Consider the following 25,521-nt stretch of genomic DNA (forward strand, 5'->3'; position numbering starts at 1 on the left):
GTTAAATGTAAACAAACAAAATGGCTGACGCGGCGGCGCGCAGAGCGTGGAAAGGACTTCGAAAAGGTGAAGTGCTCAGTTACATCTTTAAGTAGCTGCGAGCTAAACGAACATGGAACGCCAACTAGCAAGAAACACGCAACCCAAAATGATCGACGGTCGCGAGAAAGGCCCTGCTTCACGGTCGGCCGCTGCCGTCGGCCCCTGCTGTGACCGAGAGTAACAGCTATCCACGACAGCTTCTAGTGTCGAGGTTCGCACCAAAATTAATATTTTTTTAGCAGAACTAAATAAATACAATTTTTAACTTTGGCAGTTCGCATGCTATTTTTTTTTTGCGTCGCTTGTTTGTTCCATATCCGGTGTCCAGAGTACACATTCGGTTCGCGATGGAATGCGAATGAGTTTCCCAAACTCAAAACTCATTCGATGGCAAATGTCATTCGATGGGAATGCCATTAAATTTGCCGTGTGGAGTTTCAACGCATAAAAAACTTGCGCACTAATCATAGTTCTACAAAACTTTCAGATATCTTTCTTTGCACCGACACTGAGCTTTAAAGTGGGCGTCAGAAATTTTGCCCCTCTTTGAAGAAAGGTAGCCCCATTCCATTGAACAGCCGCTTTGCCGACGTAGATGAGGCAAACTCAATTGCAAAAGTTGTATGATTCCTCACATCACTCTTCAATCAGAAGTTCATCGTTCAATGCGCAATATGGTCCCACCCTCTTGACTTTGAAGAATTTGTCGTACGCGTAATAAGCGGGAGTGCATATATTGCTTGTTCACGTTCATCATCCCGAAAATGCACCAGGGTGGAGAAAAGCTGCCAATTCTGCTGTTCAATTGAGAGTTGCCTCGTTGTCCAGGCGCGCTAACAGAAATAAATAGCACGTCACAGTGACACTGTTGCCTGTGTTGCCCTTGAGTTAAAAATAGGCTAAAATTGTAGATATAGAGGGATTTTGTTCGGATTCGCTAGCAGTTAATCGTGGCATGCCGCAAGGAAGTATTTTGGGGCCATTCCTTTTTAATCTCCTTGTGAATGACATAGTAATCGTAGCTCCAGCCACAAAATTCATTATTTACGCAGACGATACGAGTCCATTCTTTTTAGCAAATGGTATCGATCAAGTAATTCGTCATGCCAATGAAAGCCTGGCTAAGCCAGAGAAATTAACTGAAGAAAACCTTTTGAAAACAAACATACAAAAAACAAAGGCAGTTTTATTTCACGCCAGAAATAAACCTATAACAACTAGCCAAACTGTCTTGCTCAAATCAACCCCAGTTGAAATGGTGCCTTGTATTAAAACATTGGGTGTTACATTTCACGAGACCTTATCTTGGGATGCACATATTAACTGCTTAAAAAAAACTCTCGCAAGTAGTCGGCCTCATATATCTAAATGCAATTGTACTACCGTGTAAGGTAATGATGTTACTGTATAACACCTTGTTTCGTTCAAGATTTAATTATTGGTTTATGGGGGTTTAACGTCCCATAGCGACTCAGGCTATGAGGGACACCGTAGTGAAGGGCTCCGGAAATTTCGACCGCCTGGGGTTTTTTTACGTGCACTGACATCGCACAGCACACGGGCCTCTAGAATTTCGCCTCCATCAAAATTCGACCGCCACGGCCGGGATCGAACCCGCGTCTTTCGGGCTGGCAGCCGAGCGCCATAACCACTCAGCCACCACGGCGGCCCAAGACTTAATTATTGCCATTTAGTTTGGGCCTCTACGACGCAAAACAATATAAACAAAATCCATGTTCTGCAAAAAAAGTTTCTACATGCCGTTGCAAGTGTCCCCATGTGCTATCCCTTGGAACGATTATTTCTCATGTATAACATGAAGCCTGTTACAAAGACTTATGATTATCTTCTGTGCAAACAATACAAACAAGAGATAAAAAATGGTACTTGTTTCTTGCACCAGATAGCCAACATAAGAAATCATCCCAATACATACAACATGCGAAATTTTGAGATATAGGAAGTTGAAACATGTAGGACAACACATGGTTTACAAATGTTAAAAAAGTGGTTACGAAGACTTTTAAATACGTTGCATAAAAAAACATACAATCCGAGATTATTACTTTCAAGAAACTTCGTCACTACTTTAGGAACTAAAAAAAACATCAAAACAACAAAATAGTTTCACAACTTTCTTCTATCTAAAACCATCACTTTCATTTGCTATGTTGCCTTTTATATCTCGGGCGATGAGATTTGTTGAAATTTTGTGCCCTCTTGTTACAGTCAGGTTTTGTGGAATGTACTTTTTCAATGTAATAACTTTTGCTTGCTGTTTCACACCTTGTATATATTTGTTCATGACTGCTAACCGCTACGTGTAGTTGCCAGTGTGGGGGCCTGCGGCCTTGTCAAGCTGTCTTAATGGCAGCTTTTTCTGCAGGCCTCTGGCGTCATGTGCTTTTGATGCAAATAAAGTTATCATTATTATTAGAAACAGAAGCTAGTCTCCCGAAAACTCACAACCATGTTTGTTAGATGTCAGCTGAGACTTCATGTCAGTGCGGTGACCCGACAATATATATGAAGCAGTCTAGAGGGAAGTACTCGCTCAAGTACTCGCAGTGCGTAGATGCAATACGGCATGCCATGGTCATGGAGTTCTCCTGGTGGCCCTGCGGTGTGTCTTTGTGTGCGACCATACGCAGTGCTGGAAGATGCGTAGCACTCCTACAGACTCTTCACCAAGGCGGTGCTGATGTCCGCGCACAGATTATCTCTCCTGTGTACACCGCTGGGGTACTGGCGACTGCTGGCAGCACGTTTTTCTTGCCTTGTAGACGCTCAGCACCGCAAACGCGAGGCCAAAGCATGGCCGATACAAGGAGCACGGACTCAATTATCAGCAGAAGTAATTTCATTAGTAATTAATTACTTTTCCCATGAAATTACTGCCCCAAAGTAATTCATTACATTACTAAATTACCATGCCAGAAAAGTAATGAATTATATGCAAATTACCAGGAAAATTTAATTACTGTTATTTCATAACAGTAATTTAATTACTGCCATGTCTGTTTGAGAGGCCTCCTGGAGACTCCGAGAGATTTGTTCAACGGGAAATGGCGTTCCGTGGACTCCATGGCAGTGCAACACGCTGTTGTGTTAGACACAGACGAAATTAGGCATCCTCGAAATTTTTTTTCTGGCCCCCAATACACATCTTTCGAGTGGCATTTGTGACAGTCGGGTAAAATGTGGTAAACTTGAACAAAATGGGCAAACGTGTTGAAAACGAGCGTTCTCGCGTTGGCAGTATGGGCGCGTAATTTTCAAAACTGGTGGGAAAAAAGGTAACGCATGAAAAGCTCAAAAACTAGAAACCTGTGTGTTGAAGACTCCATCGCCTGCGCTAGTGAGAACGCGTACTATTGCACCTGCGTAGTGACAACAAGGGAGTACGCTTTCCAGAACGACCGGAAAAAAACTCATGGGACTTTCTAATAGCTTGAAAAACCATGCAGGAGCAAAAATTGTCTTCTACACTTCTGAAGACATATGCCAATTGCACGCGCACATTTTTTCTCGGTGCTCCAACACAGTGTGAGCGATTGGTTGTGTTGTAGCCGTCACAGTGCCAAACATTTGTCCAACAAAAACGCACAGTTGGCCATGGAATAGGACTTACAGCTTTTAGGGAGCAGAGGGTAAGGTCGGAGAATGGAGAACTATGCTTGTAAATCAGATGCCTTTGCCGTGTAGTATAGTATGTGTATTGTATGTGTCGCAGCAAATTCTTAGCATGCAGATTCGCAAGAGCATACTGATCCTGTTTGTAATTCCATTTCTCCGGTGCTTTCGCACGCTTCGCCTATTTACACAGTTTTGGTGCAATGTTTATCTGAATGACACCTGCTCGTAATTAACATTTTTCAGCTGACTGTGCCTGGAAGGAGTGACTGCTGCTGCTATGAGCTGTGTTGCCGTAACAATGGATGCACAAGAAGTGCAGAACGAGCTTGGTGGTGTGCCAAATGGTGACGGCAGATGTATCAGTTGTTGTGTTTATATGGAGCAAAATATGTTTATATCACAAAGCACCTACTGTCTTTTCTCGATCGGCACTGTTTAACGAAGGGCGTGGCGCAGCTGGGTTGATGGCCGGTCAAGGGCGCCCTGAATGTAATTTTTCATTTTTCTGGACCGAAAATAGATAACAATAGGAGATCATGTTGAACAGAAATAATGTGCCATGAGGGTGTGGCAGGCCACAGCGCGTGCTAGCTTTCAAACTGTGTGTGCCTAAAACTAGAAGTTTCGTGCCCAGCCACTTGGTGTGCTAGTCAATTGGGCCACTGGGCCCTAAGGAAGTGTCTGCTTTTTATGAATCCTTACATAACCGTTCCGTTGCTGTTACCGCAGTTTGCACGAAAGGCGAATGCGTGCTCGCTGCTTTACCGGACCTTGGGAGTCCCATCAGGCTCTGGTATTTCATTCCTTATGTTTTACGCAAAGACCGCGTAATCAGCCTCTGATTTTCCATCCAAGAGGTCTGAAACAATGGACTAGCTTTTGAGCGCGCTCGCTTTCAGTCCAATTAACTGTGCATGGCTGCATGTAATTGTGGCCTTGGGGCATAGCTAGACAACGCTTTCTACCCTTACATTTAGCTCAAAACCAAACTTTAGAGCCTGCAGTCTGCTGCATTGCAGGCGGTTGAACGTCAGCAACGTTTTCTTTGCAAGTCATTGTTAGCATGTGACCCTTGCAATATGACTGCAACTTTTTGCAAGTTACAGTTGCGACACCTATCATGTGACCCTTGGAATGCGTCAGCAAAGCCATAGTTGTCCAACATCAGTACACATCCCCAACACACTTTACGATCTTACACAACAAAACGCGTTCACTTCGCGCCCATCTCACACGCTTGAACCAACGACCCTTCACGGCATCAAAGTGCTTGCATATGCCGACGACCTTGCTTTTACCTGCATTGACAAAGTTGCATCGACAATAGATCAATTTCACATAGTCTCTGGTGCTCAGATGAATCGCTCCAAAAGTTCTGGCCTGTGGTTCAGTTCATGGGGCTCAATACCGCTCCATTATGCTGGAATAGAATGGTCATGTTTGTTGACTAAATATCTTGGCATTTCACTTCATGCATTTAGTAAGTCAAGTGCACATTACTTACTGGAAGGAGCGGCTTCCGGCTACCAAGTGTTATGCTCCGTTTTGTCCCACATCAATTTTCGTCGTGCTCCGGCCTGCAACACCTTTCTGGGTCAAAGTATTTATTATGTACTCCAAGTCCTGCACTGCGCTAGACATTACATTCAGCGTTTTCATGAAATATTTGCAACTTTTATTTCGGCATCCAATTTCGAGCCGATGCAACGTGATAATCTTTTCAGGCCTCTTTGTGTAGGACTGGGCTTAATTCACCTGTATGTGAGGCAGTTAGTTGCCAGGTTCTTCTTTTTCCGTGATTGTACCCATCAGATTATTAGAGCATTCTTGCAAATTAATTTCATGACCTTGTTTCCAAACTTAGTGAGCGCCCACCCCTCTTTACTGGGCTTTCCAGTAAAGAGCTTTATCAGTGGGGTTTTTGATAGTTCGATTTTCTAACGAGTATACTTATTGTAAGGGAAGACTTCACGGGAGACGTTTATTCTCACCCGCTGGCAGAGACGTGCGGCAGCCGTGGCCTCGTGGTAGAGCACCCGCCTCGGCTTCGGGAGGTGGTGGGTTCGACTCCCGCTGCTGGCCGGGTACCCACCGGTTTCCTCAAAATGGGCACAAGCTATGACCTGGCCTGGTGCTCGGCTTACTAGGGTGCACGGCTTGGAAAAGGAGCCTGCGCCTTCAAATCCCGTCACAGTGGACTTTGGACACTTCGTTAGCGCCGAGCGATGACAATGGGAATTTACAGGTGAAAGAGAATGAAGTCGCAGCCAGAGAGGCGATGACGACGACGAAGGCACATAAAGTGCTCACACTAACTACCCTCGCGGTCAGAAGCGGCCAGCGTGGCCGCGATTAGTCTGATGCAGAGCGCCGAATGAAAGGCTTGAGGCGGGAGACGTGAACAATTTCAGTCCCGCGGTAATGGCGGTCCGAGGGAGGATCAACAGGAGTGATGCGGTAGTTAACTGGCGAAGTTTGGTTGAGCACCAAGTAGGGACCAATGAAACGAGGCTGAAACTTGTCGCAAAGACCAGGCGTCCGTAGAGGGGTAGAAAGCAAGACCTCGTCTCCAGGGTTGAACGAGACAATGCGGTGCATCGTGTCATAGTGACTCTTTCAATCTTCCTGGCAGGCTTCAGTGTTCAGGCGAGCAAGGTGGAGGCATCGGGCCACGCGGGAGTGGAATTGTTCGGGGAGAGACGGTGAGGAACTTGCAAGTGCCGTGCCGAGAAAGGTAGTGGGAGAACGGCCGTAAACGAGGAAAAACGGGGAGTAACCAATGGTTCGTTGCAACTCGGAATTGTAGGCAAAAGTGACGAAAGGAAGGACTGCGTTCCAATTCCGGTGGTTCTGTTTTGCGTAAGAGTCTACTGGGATTTGATAACGATGCTCTTTCCGTCGCCATTGTACCGTTCTGTGTACTTTGGCCACAAGGGTCATGATATGTTAACGCGAGTGCGCAAGATGCAGATCCCTCCTTGCACCAAAATGTTTTTCTACAAATTGCACACTCAAGCTCTGCCTGTTAACATGTGGCCCCATAGGAAAAACATTTTCGTGCCTTCTGTTAACTGCAGTCTGCGCTATGTATCTGAAACTATTGAATGCTGTTTTATTAACTACAAGGATGCGATTTCATTTTGGCAGTGTTGTAGAGGAAGCTAAATAAAGACTATTTTTAAATTCCTACAGTGTTTGTTGCCTTGCAGCTACTCAACCCGATTAGAAACCATACGACAAGCTTTTCCTCACTGGACTTCGTAGCCTGTCAAAAACGTGCACGCTGGACTGAAACTCTGAACCTCTTGTTTCAGCCAGAAGACATCTCAGTCGGATGATGCTCCAACTCAGGGACATTTATGACGACAGACTTTCTACTGGACTGGTTTCTGCCCTTTTAGCTGTGTTGCTTTCTGTCAAGCTAGTGCAGTGCCGCCACTAGCTGCGTGCTTTGTAAATAATCTGTATATATATCCTTTTTACACGTACATAACTTCGTACAGTAAATACCATGTCGGAAAAAAAAAAAACAACCTTCAAGCGTATGCGTTACATGCCCACCTGGGACACAGATGACGTGGGTTGAAATTGTAATGCAGGCGAATTTCTTTTTTTGAATGTTCATTTTTATCTGGATATGCTCTGATGACACAAACTCATGACACAAGAAATGCTTTCACCGTGCAACTATCTGCCAGTGTAGTCTGTCCTTTGGCAGATTTGAATGTGTACAATTATATGCGGCGTGAAGAATTTGCATAGCAAGTTCATTCTAAAAAGTGAGGAATTGAGTTTTGCACAAAAAGGGAATTAGCAACAATTTATGGCACTCCCCAGCAGAGCACATATGTGTCATATGTAATCCGCGAAGAATGGGTTGAAACTCCAATTTTGCAAAATTTAATCTCCTGGATTTGTATCCTCCTTACAAATTTCTGTAAACCTATGGAGAACTTTCCTCATATAATTCATGAAAACGATTGTAACCCACCCAAAACATCTTTTCCGCAACCACACTAAACATGCACCTTAATGGTTCTCTCGGTTAAACCACTCACTTATTCGCTCTGAAATTTGAGGCAAAGATGAAAGACTTCCGTATTTATCTGCGTGGATAAAAAAAACAAACATTCCTGTGCGCAAAGTAAAGTAGTGGCCTAATCGAGGGCAACATATTCAGTATTTATCTGCGTGGATAAAAAAAAAAAACATTCCTGTGCGCAAAGTAAAGTAGTGGCCTAATCGAGGGCAACATATTCTGTATTTATCTGCGTGGATAAAAAAAACAAACATTCCTGTGCGCAAAGTAAAGTACTGGCCTAATCGAGGGCAACATATCACTTACAATTAAGGTATATATATGGCTTGTGATCTTTGAGAGGTCGGTCTTGCCTGATTAAGGAGGAGAAACTGCTGTCGGTTGCAAGTATGGCTTTCACAGACGAGAGCCAAGCAAAAAAAAAAAAAAAGGGTTTTGAGGAAAGGATGTAGTGCAGTTACTGTCTCACATCTCGGACACCTCAATTGCACTTTAAGAAAAGAGTAGAGTCTGGGAAGGCATACAAATGAAGGTGCATATGTCATCAGTTCGAATCCCTGTCGCAAGCTAGCCTCCAACCAGACTAGCACATGCAGGCAATATGCAACGAGAAATGTCATGACACCACCCAGAACGCTGTCTGTCAAACAATTGTATCGCAATTTTGGTACGGATGTCACGAAAACTGGTGCCACACTGAAGTCGGCCAGTGGGGAGTACATATAGCGGAAGAACAAAATGTATACGATTGACTGAAATCGCAGCGCTTGTGCTGTATGTGTCCTAGGGCCACTTGATGGTGTCAACCTATTTTTCTTGCCGTCGCTGGGGGTTTTCTGTGTAATCTGTAAGCACACACATAAACACGCCGCCGGCTTTTGTAAAAGGGGCCACTGCATTTTCGCAAAATAAAAATCAGAAGGTCCAATCTTTAGACATATGTAATTGTAGAGCACGTCCAGTGACAACACCAACTACAAACAGAACAGAATTTGTCTTAAAGCATCAAGCAGCAGTGAGCGACAAGCACAAATCTTTTCTGTGTAAAGCGTTTTGTGGAGTCTATATTCAGCTGTAAACATATCGATGCACTACTCTCCACAACTGATGGGTCCAGCATGTTAGTGTTTGAAAAAGATTCGAACAATTCCACAGGTGCCATACATTTATTTAATAACAACAAACTTCATATTTATTTAGCAAAATAAAAACAGTTTTCCTTCTCAAGACATGCATATCTTTTATATAATTTTTCAGTCATGGATTCTTCACTATGAATGTTGATTAACACACCAAAATCTTTCACAATTAAGGAGGCATAGCAATAAAACTGCAACTCAGAGTTAATTTGAATGTAAACATGTTCGAAACACAAAAAACTGAGCGACCACACAAACCTCAAAAAAAAAAAAGGTTACTCCTGTTGCTCCATCATTACTTAATTTCCCCGAGAACTATGTTCAGAAAACCAACCATATGTCAATTAAATAGGTAAACTACACATCATACCATGGTACTGTGCTACATTCAGTGGTTTTTACCACTCACTGCACAAGTTGAAGGCATTGATGAAGTATATGTTCTGCTTTTCTGCCACCTAGAAAGACAATCCATTCACACCAAGAGCTGTATGCACTGCACCCTGGAATGGTTTTTCTTTTGGCAGGAGAGAGGCAGCAACAAAGGCAAGCCACCTCAACACAGGACAGGCTGCAGCTATGTTGGCAAGCACACACAGTCAGCTGTGCACCCATTTCCATGGCACAGCAGCAGCCCATATCACCCAAGATAGTTCTTTGGCTTCACAGAAAAAGTTCGTGAGTGCTTCGATCATAAAGTAGCACATATGCTCAAAAGCTCTTACGCAAGGTCTAGAACAGCTTCTTCACAGTCTTTCACGCATGATAATGTCATGTAAAAAATTTCTCAAAGATGTGTGTGCACCTGGCATATAATGGCTTCAGCATGAAGCTACACCTCACAGAGGCAATTTCTTCGGAACAAAAAGCCACATCACTAAATGGGTGTTGGCTCCAAAACAAACTACGACTAAAACATCTTTCAGGTATTCATTGGACCAGTGCGCAGAATTTTAGATTTATACAAAGTTCAACTTCAGACCACAAGCAGTTGCATGTTCTAATAAAACTGCTGAACAGATATAAAATGCTGGACACTTCAAACAAACCATTTTTATTCTGAAATTACTCTGAATTTCTAAGCTCATAATTTTGCTTCTGCCAAGATGCTACCTTCAACTACTTTCTCCAATGTATATAACCACACTGAAAGTAACGCCAGTATTCTGGAGTGCAGACTGCAGGACATTTATTTTCAAGTGACTAGCAGTTGGCAGCAGCTTAATTTAGTCCGCCATGCAAAACACAAAAAAAACATCTTACAGAATGCATACACATCAAGTTGCTGCACTCCCACCAAACGGCCCCACATTGGTTTTTATTTGTGTTAAACATTACACCAAAGCCAAAAAAAAAAGATGAAAAGCCTCTAGACAGAAAAAGGATAAACCTAGCACACTTTGAACAGCTGCAGAAATGTGTCAGCACCAGGAGAAGAAAGGGGCCTTGTTTTGGAAGCTCTGGATGAAGTTGTCATTCAGCGACTTAATCCGTCCTCGTGCCCCTGGCCGTCGGCTACTGCGCTCCATTATGACTGCAGGCATCTGAACCAACTGCACAGGGGACTTGCCATCCTTCAGTGCCTGGTTCAGGTTCAGAATCTGCAAGGGCCACACATTCCCCTGACGTTTGCACTATTAGCATCAAATGAAACGCGAACATGACAGCTGAAATGCAAGCAGGCAAACAAGGCAGATTTTACTTGAGGCAGACCGATTACAAGCACCTTTGATTTTTCACCGTGAAGGTGCAATGACTGCCATGTGGAAGTACATTATGCCCTGCTTTTATTTATCTCCAGCAGCTAATATTGTGTTTTTGCCCTGGCGGTTATGGTACAACAGAACCCCGTAATAGTAAAGTGAAACTGTAGTCCCATTTCACCTTCCATACACTATACATATTTTTTTCGTTTACAGTCAAGAGAGCACTAATAAAGAAACAGTTATAGTAAAGGGCATATGTCCATGGTGACACAATCCCGCGGAATGATGGCATTAGGGCATGTGCTCTGTCTAGGACATCTCAGACCCACAGACAGGTAATGGCATAATCTCGAGGTCCCTCGCCTTTACATTCGTGACCATGATAGTGTTTTCCGAGATGGGCTTTACCATGAGGTTTGTGCGCTGTGAAGAGAATCCAACTTTTTGCAGGCCTTGTAGCCATGAGGCAAAGCGCACGGCGTGCACAGAAAAAAAAAAGATGAAGGCGGCACGGGCCGGGAAAGGTACACCATTAAAGGTACATATGTCGTCGATTGGAATCAGTCGCAAGCTAGCCTGCAACTTGACTCAGCGACAGACGTATGCTATATGCAACAATAAATCGCATGACACCCCCCCGGAACACTGTGACGGACGGCTGCATCACAATTTTGATACGAAAGTTGGGGAAAGGTATACAATTGGAGGTACATATGTCGGCAGTTCAAATCGCTGTCGCGAGCTAACCTCCAACGTGACCAAGAGATGTATGCTATATGCAACGAGAAAATGTATGGCACAACCTGGAATGCAGTACGACAAATGGTTGCATCACAATTTTGGTGCGAATGGCATCATATGGAAGTGTGGCAGTTACTCCGCACAAGCAAATCACTGGTCACAGGCGAGGGGGGGGGGGGGGGGGGGCTGCTCTTGCTATCTGTTGCGCATGCTGTTGTCACATTTGCCGCTTTGGTGGCTAGACGACTGCTGTCACGATGCCATCTTCTTGGGACCACCTCTCGGCCTCAACAAAGACAGTCGCTGACAGTACTTCTGTCTAATGGGGCTAGTAAGGCTTTTGCCTTAATTATTCATGCATAGCAGAATGATTAGAACAGGATGGAAGTTGCTTCTAAATGTTTCTTTTCTAAACAGACAGTCCCGAATTTCCAGACAGCAGCCATCTTTACAGCCATGTCATCACGAACTAATATAGTAGATTTTTCCTGGTCCAAGCGAGTAGACTATTGAGGGGTTCTACTCTACACGGAATAACTAGCCAGTTTCCTCCAGTACCGGGATTCAAAGAATTTTTTTTTTTGCTACAGGTTTTATTCCGCTTTACTGGATTAGGAAGCATGAAAAATACCACAAAAATCAAAGCTGCTAACCCGCAGAACATCGTATTCTACCGCCAATCTAATCCATCAATCTAATTTTCTCTTAAAGGGACTATGCAATGAATAAAAAGTCGCTTGTAAATGTTTTCAATGCTTAGAAATGATGCTAAGAAGCATTCGCACCAAGTGTGAGTCTTCGGTAGTGAGCCAGCAATTTATTATGAATTTTTAAAAACCGTGTTTTTTAAATTCGTGGGCCGATTGGTGACCTCGTAGCGACCGATTTTGAAACTAAAATCGTGAAAAATGACGTCACTATACCCATGACGTCCCCAGGGCACCACACGCTGTCATTAGCTGGAGCCACGGCAGCCACGACGTCACGGGTACACTTCCGGTAGCCGTGAAAATCGTCTGCTCGTGCCACCGTGCGACCCTCTCGGGCAAGTGCGAGCCAGGGCATTGCCTTCGCGCATATGGCTTCAATTTCCCTCTGCCGCCTCCTTCTGTCGGGAGTTCGGAGCCACTCGCAGTGGCTTGTGCCAAGTCGCTACCGTCATCGCTGGTGTTCAGCCGGTACGGCGTGAACGCATAGGGCTCGATGCCCATCGCGGCCGTAAGAGCGAGCAGTCGCGCCTCGAGGTCCGGGTCCATTACTGCTAACTACAACAGACGACAAGCAAAGAAACCCGAGGCGCGCTGCAATCACGCTGCCGCCGCTGCTGCTGGGGTGCTAGGAGGGACAACCGCAAGTTGCAAAAGGCATGTCAGCGGATGACGTATTCATGGGCGGCGCCCAGTCCCAGAGCTGTTTTCTTTATTTTTGTCTGGTGGCCCGCGTGTACAAGTTGAGGGGAGAGAGGAGGAGCGTAATTTTTAATAGTCTATATCTTCGTTATTATTGATGCTAGCTTAAAAATTCTTGCGTTAGGGTGACGAGTGATGAAATGCCTATCTCTCGTCTGCTTTACGTAATCTCAATTAAGTTACTGCATTGTCCCTTTAAAGGGACTATGCAAAGAATTCAAAGTCGCTTGTAAATGTTTTCTATGTTTAGAAATGATGCTAATGAGCATTCACACCAAGCATAAGTCTTCGGAACTGAGCCGTTAAATAAAGAAAAAAAACGTTCGCGGGCCAATTGGTGTGCTCGTAGTGACCGATTTTGGAACTAAAATCGTGGAAGAAAGACGTCACTGTACCATGACGTTGCCAGGCCACCACACGCTGTCATTCGCTGGAGCCACGGCAGCCACGACGTCACGGGCACACTTCCGGTAGCCGTGAGTGAAAATCGTCTGCTTGTGCCGCCGCGTGACCCTCTCGGGCAAGCGCGGGCCAGAGCATTGCCTACGCGCATATGGTTTCAATTTTCCTCTGCCGCCTCCTTCTGTCGGGAGTTCCGGAGCCACTCGCACGGCTCTTTGTGGGCACGCATAGGGCTTGAAGCCCATCACGGCCGTAAGAGCGAGCAGTCGTGCCTCGAGGTCCGGGTTTATTACTGCTAACTACCACAGACGACAAGAAAAGAAACCCGACGTGCGCCGCAATCCAGGAAAGCGAAGAGAGACCGGAGATATGCTGCCACGCCGCCGATGCTGCTGCTGGGGGGCTAGGAGTGACAACCGGAAGTTGCAAAGCGAACGTCATCTGATGACGTATTCAAAGGCGGGGCTCAGTCCCAGACCTGTTTTCTTTATTTTTGTCTGGTGCCCCGTGTGTACGAGTTGAGGAGGAGAGGAGGAGCGTAATTTTTAATTGTCTATATCTTCCTTGTTATTGATGCTAGCTTAAAAATCCTTGCGTTGGGGTGACGAGTGATGACATGCCTATCTCTCGTCTGCTTTATGTAATCTCAATTAATTTATTGCATAGTCCCTTTAAGCCCTGCATTTATGGGCCTTGCAATGGGCGCATGCTATAGTATTTAAATTATCTTGTCAGCACTTTTTCTTCTCAGCACACCAGCAACACTTGACAAACTTAAGCCCCTGGCTATGCACGTTAAAAGTTTCACACACCAATTTTTGTGCTGCTCTAATAGGCTCACAAAAGTGGTGGTCATACCCAATGGCATTTTCAACATTCGTTCACAAGAATGGCAGTCATCTTCAGTTTGAGAAACTTTCAGGAGCTTTTTCAGATAACGCTGTGTGTGCTTAAGGTTTGGTTTGGTTTATGGGGTTTAACGTCCTAAAGCAACTGAGGCTATGAGAGACGCCGTAGTGAAGGGTTCTGGAAATTTCGACCACCTGGGGTTCTTGCACCGACATTGCACAACACATGGGCCTCTAGAATTTCACCTCCATTGAAGTTTGACCGCCTTGGCCGGGGTCGAAGCTGTCTTTCGGCATGTGCTTACGTGCGGCGTCGATTTTGTTACGGCTGCTGATGCAGTCCCATCGCATGAGCACACAAGCAAGGCGTGACAACGAAACAACGGCATGACACCGCATGTGAGCAGCATTGTATAATATGCAACAGTGCGGGCTAGCTCGGAGACTTGTTTCCATCGTAAGCCTTGGAAACAAGCCTCAAGAGCCAGCCAAACTAACAGGCCAGATTTACATACAGGCCAGCCCCTTGCATTCTAGGTGCCCATTTTAGTGGAAAACATCAAATTATTCGCTGGAAACCAAAGTGCAGCCATGTGGTTACAAAGTAAATTATGCAGCTTTCAAAGAAACATCGTAGTTGAAAGAAAAATTTGCTCGGGTACCGAGACCAAGCAGTGGCAGCGAGGAAGGCTTTCCTCCATACACTATTGCATGTTGCTGAAGTGTTTATCACTAACAACATTGCTTCTGCACTTTTGACTGCAACCTCCTTTGATTTATGGCCCCAAGGTTATGATTTTCCTGAACTAAACTTGCATTACAATCGTAGCGGTCTTTTGTTTCCCTAAAGTCTCAAACTCCCCCTCGCATTATACTCATGCTTGCATTATAGGTATTCGTGCAAACACAGTTGAGTTCTTTTCTTCTGCACAGTCCTCATGAATCCTTAGCATTAAAAGCCCCACTGTGAAGAAAAAAATCACTGGCAGTTTAGCATTGCTAAGCATGAAATGTGCGAAAGCAGTTTTTTTGTAGGTGGATGCCACTGACCCAAGTTGCCAGCTATAAGCGTCTTCAACCTTTTCATCGTCAATGCCAATTCACCCAATGTACGGCAGCGGCCTATGCTCCAGTGCCGCGTTTCTGCAAAAACATTTGTCAACAACACGTACTGCTCTAGTGCAGTGTTTCTGCCACAACATTGTCCAGGTCAACGAATGCAGCACACGTATCTCTGTCACTACTGCCACAAAGCTCGCATATGAGTTTGATAGTAGTACAGTAAAAGCTCATTAATTTGAAGTCAGTTAATCTGAACTGATGCCCGGGTCCCGGCATAGCCCTGTGTATTTCAATGGCGGAAAACTCCTGATAATTAGAAAACAAGCCAGCATCCGCTATGGTTAATTCCTAGGAGCCCCTGGCTGACACCGCTCCTTATAGATAGAAGTTGACCCATAGCGAGTACAATGCGCTGCAAGTTTACTAGAGATTTAAAACAATGGGGAAAAAAAAGAACCCGAGTGCACGAGGCTGGCGGAGCCTGCGCTCCGGTGCAAGCAAGCAGGTTCTTGCTGCCGGAGCACTTGCCCGCGCCACCGATCATAGTTTCTTACTATTAACTACAGGGAAAGCTAGCAACGCTGCACCTCAGCCATCATGGGTGCTCAAAGCATCATGGGCCGGTGAGCTACTTGGTGCGAGACAGATTTTTTCAGGAACACAGAACGGCGTTACTGAGATGTCCTATTCCGCCCATGGCGTGCCCCGTGCGCAGATGACTTTGGCGCGAACGTAGTGCGCAAAAGCCATAGTAGTGAAAATGCAACAGCATACCACGCTAATAAAAGGTTTGTTTTTCAAAGTTTCATTAAAAAACCTCTTAACGTGTAAGCGACAACATTTTTTCTGAAAACATATTTCTTTTTAAAAGTGCGCCTGTTAAGCACGAAATACTAGATTTTGTGGTGCACAATAGTTGGCCAATAGGAGAGCAAGCCATTGCTAATTTTGGGCAAACATAACATTCGCATGCTTTTCTGCTCATTCATAGACAGGGTATTGAACGTTACGGCATTCTTGATTATCGAACAACATTTATTTTTGCATTACTTTTTGGCCAAAAGTTGCGGTTCTGCAGTCGGTAGCTCTCCGTCCCATGATGCTTAAGCGCCCATGGTGGCTGAGGTGGTCTTGAGGAAGCTCCACGCAAACTCCCATAGACGGGGCAACAGCTTTCCCTCTAGGTAATAGTAAGAAACTCTATGCCGCCGATGCTTCAGCGCAAGCCGTTCCAGGTTTTCGTTGTGCCATGGTTGCTGGGTCGCGATCACATGATGTACACAACGCAAGATGGCGGTTCGGGCACCGGTGTCATGCTTTTTGTTGCTGCGAGTTACGTGGACAGCAATGTGGAGAAGTTGGAGCCCTCAAATGATGCCAATATAATTGAGGCAACATGCTGTCGCAGATGCCACAGGGTTCACAGGTGGCGAGCACAGCTGACAGTGATGAGTCCGACTGCGGCGACGAGCCTATGCCACCGGCAAGTGCATGTCAAGTAGCATCGGTGCTCGATGCTGCAGCACGCTACTTCTCTGCCAACGAGAATTTGGACATTGCGCTGGTGCTCTTGGGCACGCTGCAGATGATGCTGATGAAGTCTCAGCAGAAGAGATGCAAGCAAATGCACATCATTGATTACTTTTAACATTGACAACCCTTCCCTGCAAATAAACATGTTTTGGAGCATAAAAAGCACCCTATATTCCAGCACTAAAGCTCGTTGCTCACGCGAATGCATTCCTGTACTTGTTTCTGGCGCATAACTGGCCGATCAATTTATTTCATTTACCATTAGGACCGCATGAATTTAATTCTCAGAATTGCCCACCACAAACGTGTGGTAGCACCAAACTCGCAATAACGAGTCTAAATGCGACTGCTTTGGATTCTGCCGCGTGGTGGGGCACAATGATCACTCATTCTAGCGCCCATTCAATAATTCAACTTCACTTATTTCGAACAATTTTCCAGTCCCCTTCGAGTTCGAATTAACGAGCTTTTACTGTATTGGTTGATGAAGATGATGCGAAATTCACAGCGAGAGGGTGTGTTGCCATTTAACACGAGGCGTGCTCAGCTGCAGTGATAGCCTAGTGGTCTCTCACAATGGCTAGCGAAGCTGATCTGTTCATGGCGCCAAGTTCAAATCCCAGTTGCAGATATTTATTTCACTTCGCACAAACACCGCAACACCTTGCTCGGGGTTTACCCATTGGAATAGTGCTCTCGCACTAAAACGTGTCTGGCAGAGTGTTTGTACCCCCTACCGGCACATGGCACAGTGGAGAGAGGACGGAGAGGAAAGAAAATGACCAAGAAGCAGAACTTGCCACAGTTGGCAAAGTGGAGAGGGGGAAATCCACACTTGTAGCCAAGAGGCTGGAGGGCCAATTTGCCAATCAGCTTTCACTGATTAATGCGCTAAAGCAGCCACCTTAGCTCTTCAAGCGAGGACAAGACCTAATACTAATGCATGGTTATCGCATAATAACAATTAAGCGCCCTCATAATATTTTGTGTCCTCACTTCAATCCCCAGATTACATACGTGGTACCACTGAAATCGTTAGTCACACATTAAGAATAACTACTTACCTGACCCCGCATCACCGACATCTGCTTCTCGAAAAGGTTCTTGTCAAAACCAGGGTCCTTCTACAGGTGCAGAAAATAGGCAAAAATTTTTCATCTTAGAAACACTCGACAGCCATAAAAAAAATTGTGTGGAAATAAAAACAAGACGGTATATTTCTTAACTTGTAGAGTGCTCATGTCACCATTACTATCATAGATGCAGTTATCTGCTCATTTTGCCCCTGTTTTTCTGACCAAGGGCACTATACACCATTCTAAGGGGAGACCTTGGCCTTAAAGAAAAAAATTAAGGAAGTCACAGTTATGCAATCTTTAGGGAATATGTATTTCAGTGTGCTGATTTAATTGTGTCATTTAATTTGATGTAACACAAGTTGTGCTGTATTTATGGCACATAGGCAACTAAGGCCATCATGCACCAAGCACATGTAAAACAAGTACTTGTGCCCTTATGCAATATGTTATGAAAGTTTTTGGAGAGAGCTTTTAAGAAACCTTGCTGCAATGAACTTGCATTACTTTTCGTGACATCAAAGAATGCAATAAAGATAAAATTATCATCCTGCCCGTCACACAACTTGAGTTATAGGGTGTTTAAGTTTCGACTACAGAAACAGACACAAGAACTTTTCTTCTCGTTTATTAAGTGGAGACTTCAAAAGGTTATAACTCAACTTCTGTGATAGGCAGGATAATAATTTTACTCTTATTAATGCTAAAGCATTACTAGGCTATGTCCTGTGTTTCGTATCCGCAAAACTTGTCCACATGATTACGTCGTTATGTGAAGCTAAACATGCAAATGTTTGATTGTGTTAGATAGTGCGTGATGAAATCTTGCTGTGGGAGATTCAGTTGATGAGTTGTAATTAATTAATTAAACATGAAAATTACACTTAGACGTCGCAATAGCCACGGACGTCAACATAACATCTGGACATCACAACAGCCACAGATGCCGACATAACACCTGGACGTTACCAGATGATGTCACGGAACGCGTACAGCCGAGCCCACTTATAAAGAACATGAACGTCACGCGCCACCTGTTCGTTATATCTTGAAAATCGTAGTAAGTGGACCACAGCTTTAAAAACAGTTGCTTGTCAAAAATACAAAATTTCTTCTTTGCAGAAAAGTCTGTGATAGACGTCTGTTTCTGCAGCGCAGATCCAATGAGGGAGGTTTCCAGTTTATTTAAAGCAGAAGCGCGCTATCGCGGAGGCCCTTGGCATACACAAGCTGTCTGAGGCTCTCTATGTAGCTAATTGCTACAGGCGCGCTTATGGGTGCTCGCTCCGAAGTTTCATCCTCATCCGATACCTCCACGTCACTCTCGTCTCCCACTTCAAAAACGATGCCCTCGTTTGTGCACGGTTCTGCGGTGTCGGCGTCGTCATCGACAGAAATAAAATCATTCCAAACATGTCATGACCCTCCCATGTCGGAGTCGACAGCGCGCTGCCACAAATCGCCGCTGAGCTGGTCATCTTCCGAAGCATTAGGCACTGTGTCGACGAAGCCGGCCTTGCCGAAGCAGTGCCGTTCGCCAGTGGCCGTCTCCTCAGCCCAGGCCACTTTCATCATCTTTACAGCTGAATACAATGGAAATGGGCATGGTGTTCCCGTCCGCCATCCCGAATTACAACCAGGGCCCGAGATTTGAACGAAGCCATCGAAACGTCAGCACCGCAACAAGAGTGACAAAAGCGCGCGATGGGGTAGACGTGCAACGTGCACAGGCAGCAATCAAGCCAATCACGCCAAAGATACGGACGCAAAGCGCCAGTGGAGAGACCAATGAGGGGCGTCCGTGAGCGTCAGTGGAGCCACCTCTTGGCTCCCATGGAAGGCCGGCTTCACGAAGCGTGGCCTCCGCGATCGGCACGGCGGCTGATCGCGGAGGCCACACGCGGATTTGCAAGGGAGTAAAGAGAGGAAAGCGGATTTGCGAGGAGGGGCGAGAGGGCGATGTTGGAAAGCGCGTTGGCGGGGAAGGATAGCTTGCTCGAGAGCGGCGCGAAACGGGGCGGGCAGTCATCCTGTGATGAGTCTCGGGTAAACATGCCGCTCACCGGGCGCACAATGGGGTCGGAGGCAGGTTATCTCGTATCACGGTGCCAGGTTTACGCCGGCCGTTCGCTGTAACCGACCAGCAGGGCTTAATGACGCTCGTTATACATGTGATTTCGTGCCATTGAAATAATGTATATGTTGACGGTCACGCAGGTCTCGTTCGTTATAAGCGAGAGCTTAAGTGGGGCCGTTATATGTGGGCTCGACTGTACTGGCGCCGTGGAAAGAACCAGTGTTCTAGAAAGTTCCATGACGTCAATGCATGTGTATACATAGAAGGACTTCTGGGCCACGTCAGTCGTTCCCTTTCCGCCACCGACGAGTGCGCACGTTCGTTCCTCGTGAGTGGAATGGTGCGGTCCCCGACTGTGTGATTTGTGGAATGCAACACAATGCTTTCGCATTTCTCCAATGCGGGCTGCCGCAGTGATTTCAAATTTTTGTTTGCATTCCTTGATGTCAAGAAAAATCAGTGGCATGCAAGTTTCCTGCAGCAAAATCTCTTAAATGCTCTCTACAGAAGACATAAAATATTGCTCAATTTACAATAAATTAAATGACATTTAGAATCAGCACACAAAATTACATGTTTCCTGAGGATTGCATAATTGTAACTTTATTAATAAAATGTTTTCTGCCTGTCCCCCTGAGCAAGGGGACAGGCAGAAGTGCTTTATGCAGCTAGAAAGTTGCTCGTTTGCTATGCCGTGCCTTTTGCTTAATATGCACGGTATCTAGGCGCTGTACGGTTAAACCTCTATGTAATTAAGCATATTGCAGTTTTCACAACTTCATGTCTATAGAATGCCATGTATATTTAGCTTCAACATAACAAAGTTCACCACACTTCCAATGCAATGAAATTTCACTAATGGCTAGAGTGGTTGACAGGGTGCCAGCATGAGAGTGGGCGCCTCCTGGCCAGCAGATGAAAATGCATGATGATGGAGCATGCTACCGTCACACCCCCTGTGCTAGTACGGGCGAGGATGGTAAATGTGGTGTCGGGCTAATCCACTAGAAGGCACAAGCATCTGCACAGCCAGCTAAGCCAGCGAGCCAGAAGCTCTAACTCTCGCTATACAGCCCAAAATCAGTGCCGAATGTGGCATGCTACCTGTGCTCAAAGGTAGCACGCCGCAGATATCTACTCCCAAAGCTCGGTAAAGAACTGGAGGGCCCGATTTCATTTCATCAGGTGCTGACTGGAGCATTCCAACATCCAGGAGGACATTCTTTGTGCTCTCCCTGACATGGAGAAGGCCGACATGGCCCACCATCACCAGCCTTCCCACGAGGCTACAGCTGAACGCACAGTTAATTGGGCAATGTTAGGAGGGCGACGATGACAGCGAAACCAAAACTTGAGATGAATGAGTTATACCCATCACCCGCAATTTGCTAGATGCTACAGATGTTTTATGCCATTTCATGAGCTCGCAACAGAAGGACACGCAATGTAATTCCTAAGGGCATATGAATAACACGCAACGCTGTCGTTTATGGCGAAGAAAGCACAACACTAATAAAGGTCTTCCCTATGAGTGGTCCACAAAATGGTTTGGAGAAGTCTCTGCATGCCAGGAAATAAATTTCGATGGTGCTAAATTTCAACTTTACGCAGAAACTACAGATTTTACTGACTTCGTTATATACGGCTTCAACTGTACTTTTCTTTCGTTTTGTGAAAAATAATGTACCTTCATTGGGAAGTGTACAGCCCAACTCTCTACCGCTTCCAAAAGCATTGGTCAAACAAGTAGTGGCATAATTCCATGAGGTTCCAAAGCATACAACAAGGAAGGGACACAACACGAGCGCTAAACTTCCACTAAACGATTTTATTTGGCGCTTACAGCTTTATAAAGTAACAAACAGGGTAAGATAGAAGCATACCAACAATTATCTTGTCAACAGCATGATTCGTCAAAACGTAAAAACAACAAAAGCACACAAAAAACTACTAGTGAGCATGTTTCACATAATCGCCGCTGCTCTGAACCCCAGAAAGCTGTCTTTTTTTGATAATGATACAGAAGGACTGCTAACAAAACTTTCCAACCCCACTTTTTCCATTGCCACGGCTTCAATTACTTCTCCCGTTTTTTGACTGCCATGCTTGCCTATCACCAAATATTCTTCAAACTTAGGTGCGCACTTGTGAACATGGCAATGATGAGCCAAATTACCAGACCCCTCATCTCTAACATTCATAGAGGTGCTTATTTAGGCAATGGCCTGTCTACCCTAAACACAACTTGCCACACGAACGCGGTATCTTGTAGACTACGTTGTCGGTACACGGCACAAACGCATTCTTATGCCATATCGAGCAGAGATCCCGATCAGTGATGTCCAGGCAAATGGCCTTGAACATAAAGAACAATCTTTCTGGCGCCAACATGCAAACTTTTTTCTGTGCAACCTTTTTGAGGGCATGGGAAAGCTTGTGAATATATGGCATTACTACGATTTTGTTGAGATCTTCGCCTTTATTTGTCAACATCATGTTTTTGTCCTGCCTGTGCAAGCCTTCTGTTATCGCTATTACGAGGTGCCTTGGTAGCCTGGTGCCTGAAGGCGATCTACCCGATTGTTGAAACTTGTCGTTATTAGGCATGTACATGACTTACTGACTGCATTAGAAAGGCATGTTTGTACCACTCCTCTCTTAACCAACTTCGTATGTGCCGAGGAAAAAGGTAAGAGGAACTTGTTCCCTCTAGGCTCATGCATCCAGCAAACACGACTCAGGGAAACGAGTTTTAGATTAAGGAAACAGATGGTGCCCTGTATGGGAAGCTCGTGAGTAATTGACAGTGACTTAAGACACTCCGCGAAGGTAGAGACTGTGCTTTCTGCTACCTGAAGATTTCCATTGGTCTTTCGAATGACAACCAAGTAATCACCTACAAAACGAAATGTTTTAATCACCACTTCACTGCCAAGATTACTCTGGAGCCTCTTGTTCATACTCGCTAAAAACAGGTAACTAAGGGCAGCCGCCATACAAGAACCAATACACACTCCATTTTTTTTTGCAGGTAGACTTCCCCATTCGACTTAACAAAGTTTACGTAAGATACAAGGACAATAAATTCAAGAAACTATCAACCGACACACCAGATTCATTTTGAAATGAGATTGCGTCAAAGTCATGAATGCTGTCTTCAATACATTTTACAATCTAAAAAAAAAAAAAGCGATCAGGTAGAGCGCCTTCAGGCAGCAGGCTACAAAGGCACCCCGTAATGGTGATAACAGAAGGCTTTCACAGGCAGGACAAAAACACCAGATTGACAGATAAAGGCGAAGGTCTCAGCAAAATTGTAGTAATGCCATATATTCACAAGCTTTTCCATGCCTTAAAAAAGGTTGCACAGAAAATTAAAAGTTAAAGTCTGCATGTTGGCACCAGAAATATTGCCCTGCATTTGCAAGGGCACTTGCCCCGGACGTCATTGGTATGAATCCCTGCTCAATACGGCATAAGAATGCGTTTGTGCCGTGTACCGACAACGTAGTCTACAAGATACCGCTTTCGTATGGCAAGTTGTATATAGGGCAGACAGACCGCTGCCTAAATAAGCACACCTCTGTGAATGTTAGAGGTGAGGGGTCTGGTAATTTGGCTCATCATTGCCATGTTCACAAGTGCACACCTAAGTTTGAATAATGTTTGGTGATGTTTAGCAGTCAAAAAAAGAGAGAAGTAATTGAAGCCGTGGCAATAGAAAAAGTGGGGATGGAAAGTTGTGTTAGCAGTCCTTCTGTATAATTATAAAAAAAAAAAGACTGCTTTCTGGGATTCAGGGCAGCGACGATAGTGCGAAACATGCTCACAAGTAGTTTTTTTGTCTGCTTTTATTGTTTTTACATTTTGACACATCACGCTGCAGACAAGCTAATTGTTGGTATGCTCCTATCCTCGTACCCTTCTTTTTACTTTATGAACCTGTAAACACCAAATAAAAATCGTTTGGTGGAAGTTTAGCGCTCGTGTTGCGTCCCTTCCTTGTTGTGCGCTATGGAACCTCGTATCGATTACCCACTAGCCCAAACCCTGCTAAGGCACAATTCCAAGTACAATGCATAACTCCACATATAATAGTTTCGTCTAGAACACTTTTCACTTCTCTCACAGAATCTGCCACAGCAACTCAACAGCTATGGAATTTGGATGCGACGCAAGACTGAGATTTTGCTATGCAACCATAATGGAACGGAGCAGCACAAAAACAAGCAATCACACAAGGACAAGACACGACACGAGCGCTGACTGACAACTGAATTTTATTGAGCAGAGGCTTGCCTTAAATAAGGCGAGCAACAGAGGTGAAAAAGGAGGAGAGCGGACAATCAATAAGGATACCAGCAAGCACTCAAACGTTAGCTGCTTCCAAAAAGTCTGTTTCAGCTACAAGAAGCGATAACGAGGGAGTGCTGATGCAAGTGTCTGCATATTTCTTGATATAGTAGGCTTCCAGGCTAACACGCGCAGTCTTGTCGGCACTCTTTCCTAGAATCCTAGTCTCAGCCAAACGAGCCACGCATCCTCTGCACTTAATTTACGTGCGCAACCAAATGTGCGTACTTACCTTTTAATTGACTTAAATTTCGGGCATGTTCCCCCAATCGTTCATTGATGCAACGGCCAGTTTCGCCTACATAGATCTTTCCACACGTCATGATCTAGGCCATTCCCATGACGTGTGGAAATGACGTGTGTTATCGCTTCTTGTAGCTGAAACAGACTTTTTGGAAGCAGCTAACGTTTGAGTGCTTGCTGGTATCCTTATTGATTGTCCGCTCTCCTCCTTTTTCACCTCTGTTGCTCGCCTTATTTAAGGCAAGCCTCCGCTCAATAAAATTCAGTTGTCAGTCAGCGCTCGTGTCGTGTCTTGTCCTTCTTGTGTGATTGCATGTTTTTGCACTGCTCCGTTCCCTTGGATAAAAAATGCACCAATAGCCCAAATAGTTTTACTGAACCATAATGGCTGCATTTCAAAGGAAGTGAAATAGAAAAACAGATTTTGGAGCACCTGACCTCCCGACAAGTAAAAATCCACCAACCAAAGCTTTTAAAGACAAATCGTCAAGAAAAAAAAAAGTAAACTGCCTGCTATGTCGACAAAGTTACTTACAAGAAAACAAAAACTTAAGAACTGAACATCTATTTCCTGACATCAGCACAATAATGCACCTTGGGCCAAAGAGTGCCATGGCACAAGCCATTTTTCTTTAGACCCATTTCCCAAGCAGTTAACCCCAGATAAGCTGAGCACCAGTGCAGGGCAGTTCACATGCAAGCGATTGAGCGACCAGCGGCTCGGCGCAGCGATGCTTTTCGCAAGGTTCCGTTTCACATGCGTCGCTCCATAGCATTTACTGCCGCTGTGAATCCCAGTGTTGCTGGCAAAGAATACGAGCTCGCGGTTGTTTCCGGTGGTTTGCAACCATCAACATGGACAATGTTCATGAATTATTTTCCCAAGATTGCTCAAATTTTCTTAAGAGATAAAGAACTCTTGTTAGTTAAATATCAACTACTACTTATTTTGATGCCACTAATATCATTTTTTTAAGTTCGCACATGCGTGCCAAACATTGCCTTTCCTGCACGAATCCCCTTGTCACGTGGCTTTTCCACCGTGCAGTCATTGGTAGGAGGGTGGAGCTGTCGCTGAGAACATTTCCAACTTGTTGGAACCCCTTCGCTCTGGCCGGCCGAGCCGCCGCGACAGGTCAAAACAGGTTTTTACGTTGCGGCGACAGGATTCGCTGGCATTTTCGCTTGCATGTGAAACACGCTTACAGGGTAAAG

At 45.0% G+C, this 25,521-nt stretch overlaps 1 protein-coding gene and 1 long non-coding RNA gene across 3 annotated transcripts in view; one reads left to right on the plus strand and one right to left on the minus strand.

Annotated features, from left to right (window-relative positions):
* Window positions 1-6,864, plus strand: LOC144110256 (uncharacterized). Its single transcript, XR_013309778.1, has 2 exons — window positions 1-253; window positions 3,922-6,864. It is a non-coding gene; the product is annotated as an uncharacterized LOC144110256 (long non-coding RNA).
* A 2,000-nt stretch (window positions 6,865-8,864) lies between these two features.
* Window positions 8,865-25,521, minus strand: part of Pi4KIIalpha (phosphatidylinositol 4-kinase II alpha) — a 37,489-nt gene continuing 20,832 nt past the window's right edge. For both annotated transcript variants that reach the window (XM_077643091.1, XM_077643086.1), the window contains exons 8-9: window positions 17,622-17,681; window positions 8,865-10,457 (exon numbers count right to left, since the gene is read on the minus strand). In XM_077643091.1, the coding sequence (XP_077499217.1) occupies window positions 10,278-10,457; window positions 17,622-17,681 (240 nt within the window). In that variant the 3' untranslated portion in view covers window positions 8,865-10,277. The remainder of the gene's footprint in view (window positions 10,458-17,621; window positions 17,682-25,521) is intronic.

This window comes from Amblyomma americanum, chromosome 1 (assembly GCF_052857255.1).
Source record: "Amblyomma americanum isolate KBUSLIRL-KWMA chromosome 1, ASM5285725v1, whole genome shotgun sequence".
Taxonomy (NCBI): domain Eukaryota; kingdom Metazoa; phylum Arthropoda; class Arachnida; order Ixodida; family Ixodidae; genus Amblyomma; species Amblyomma americanum.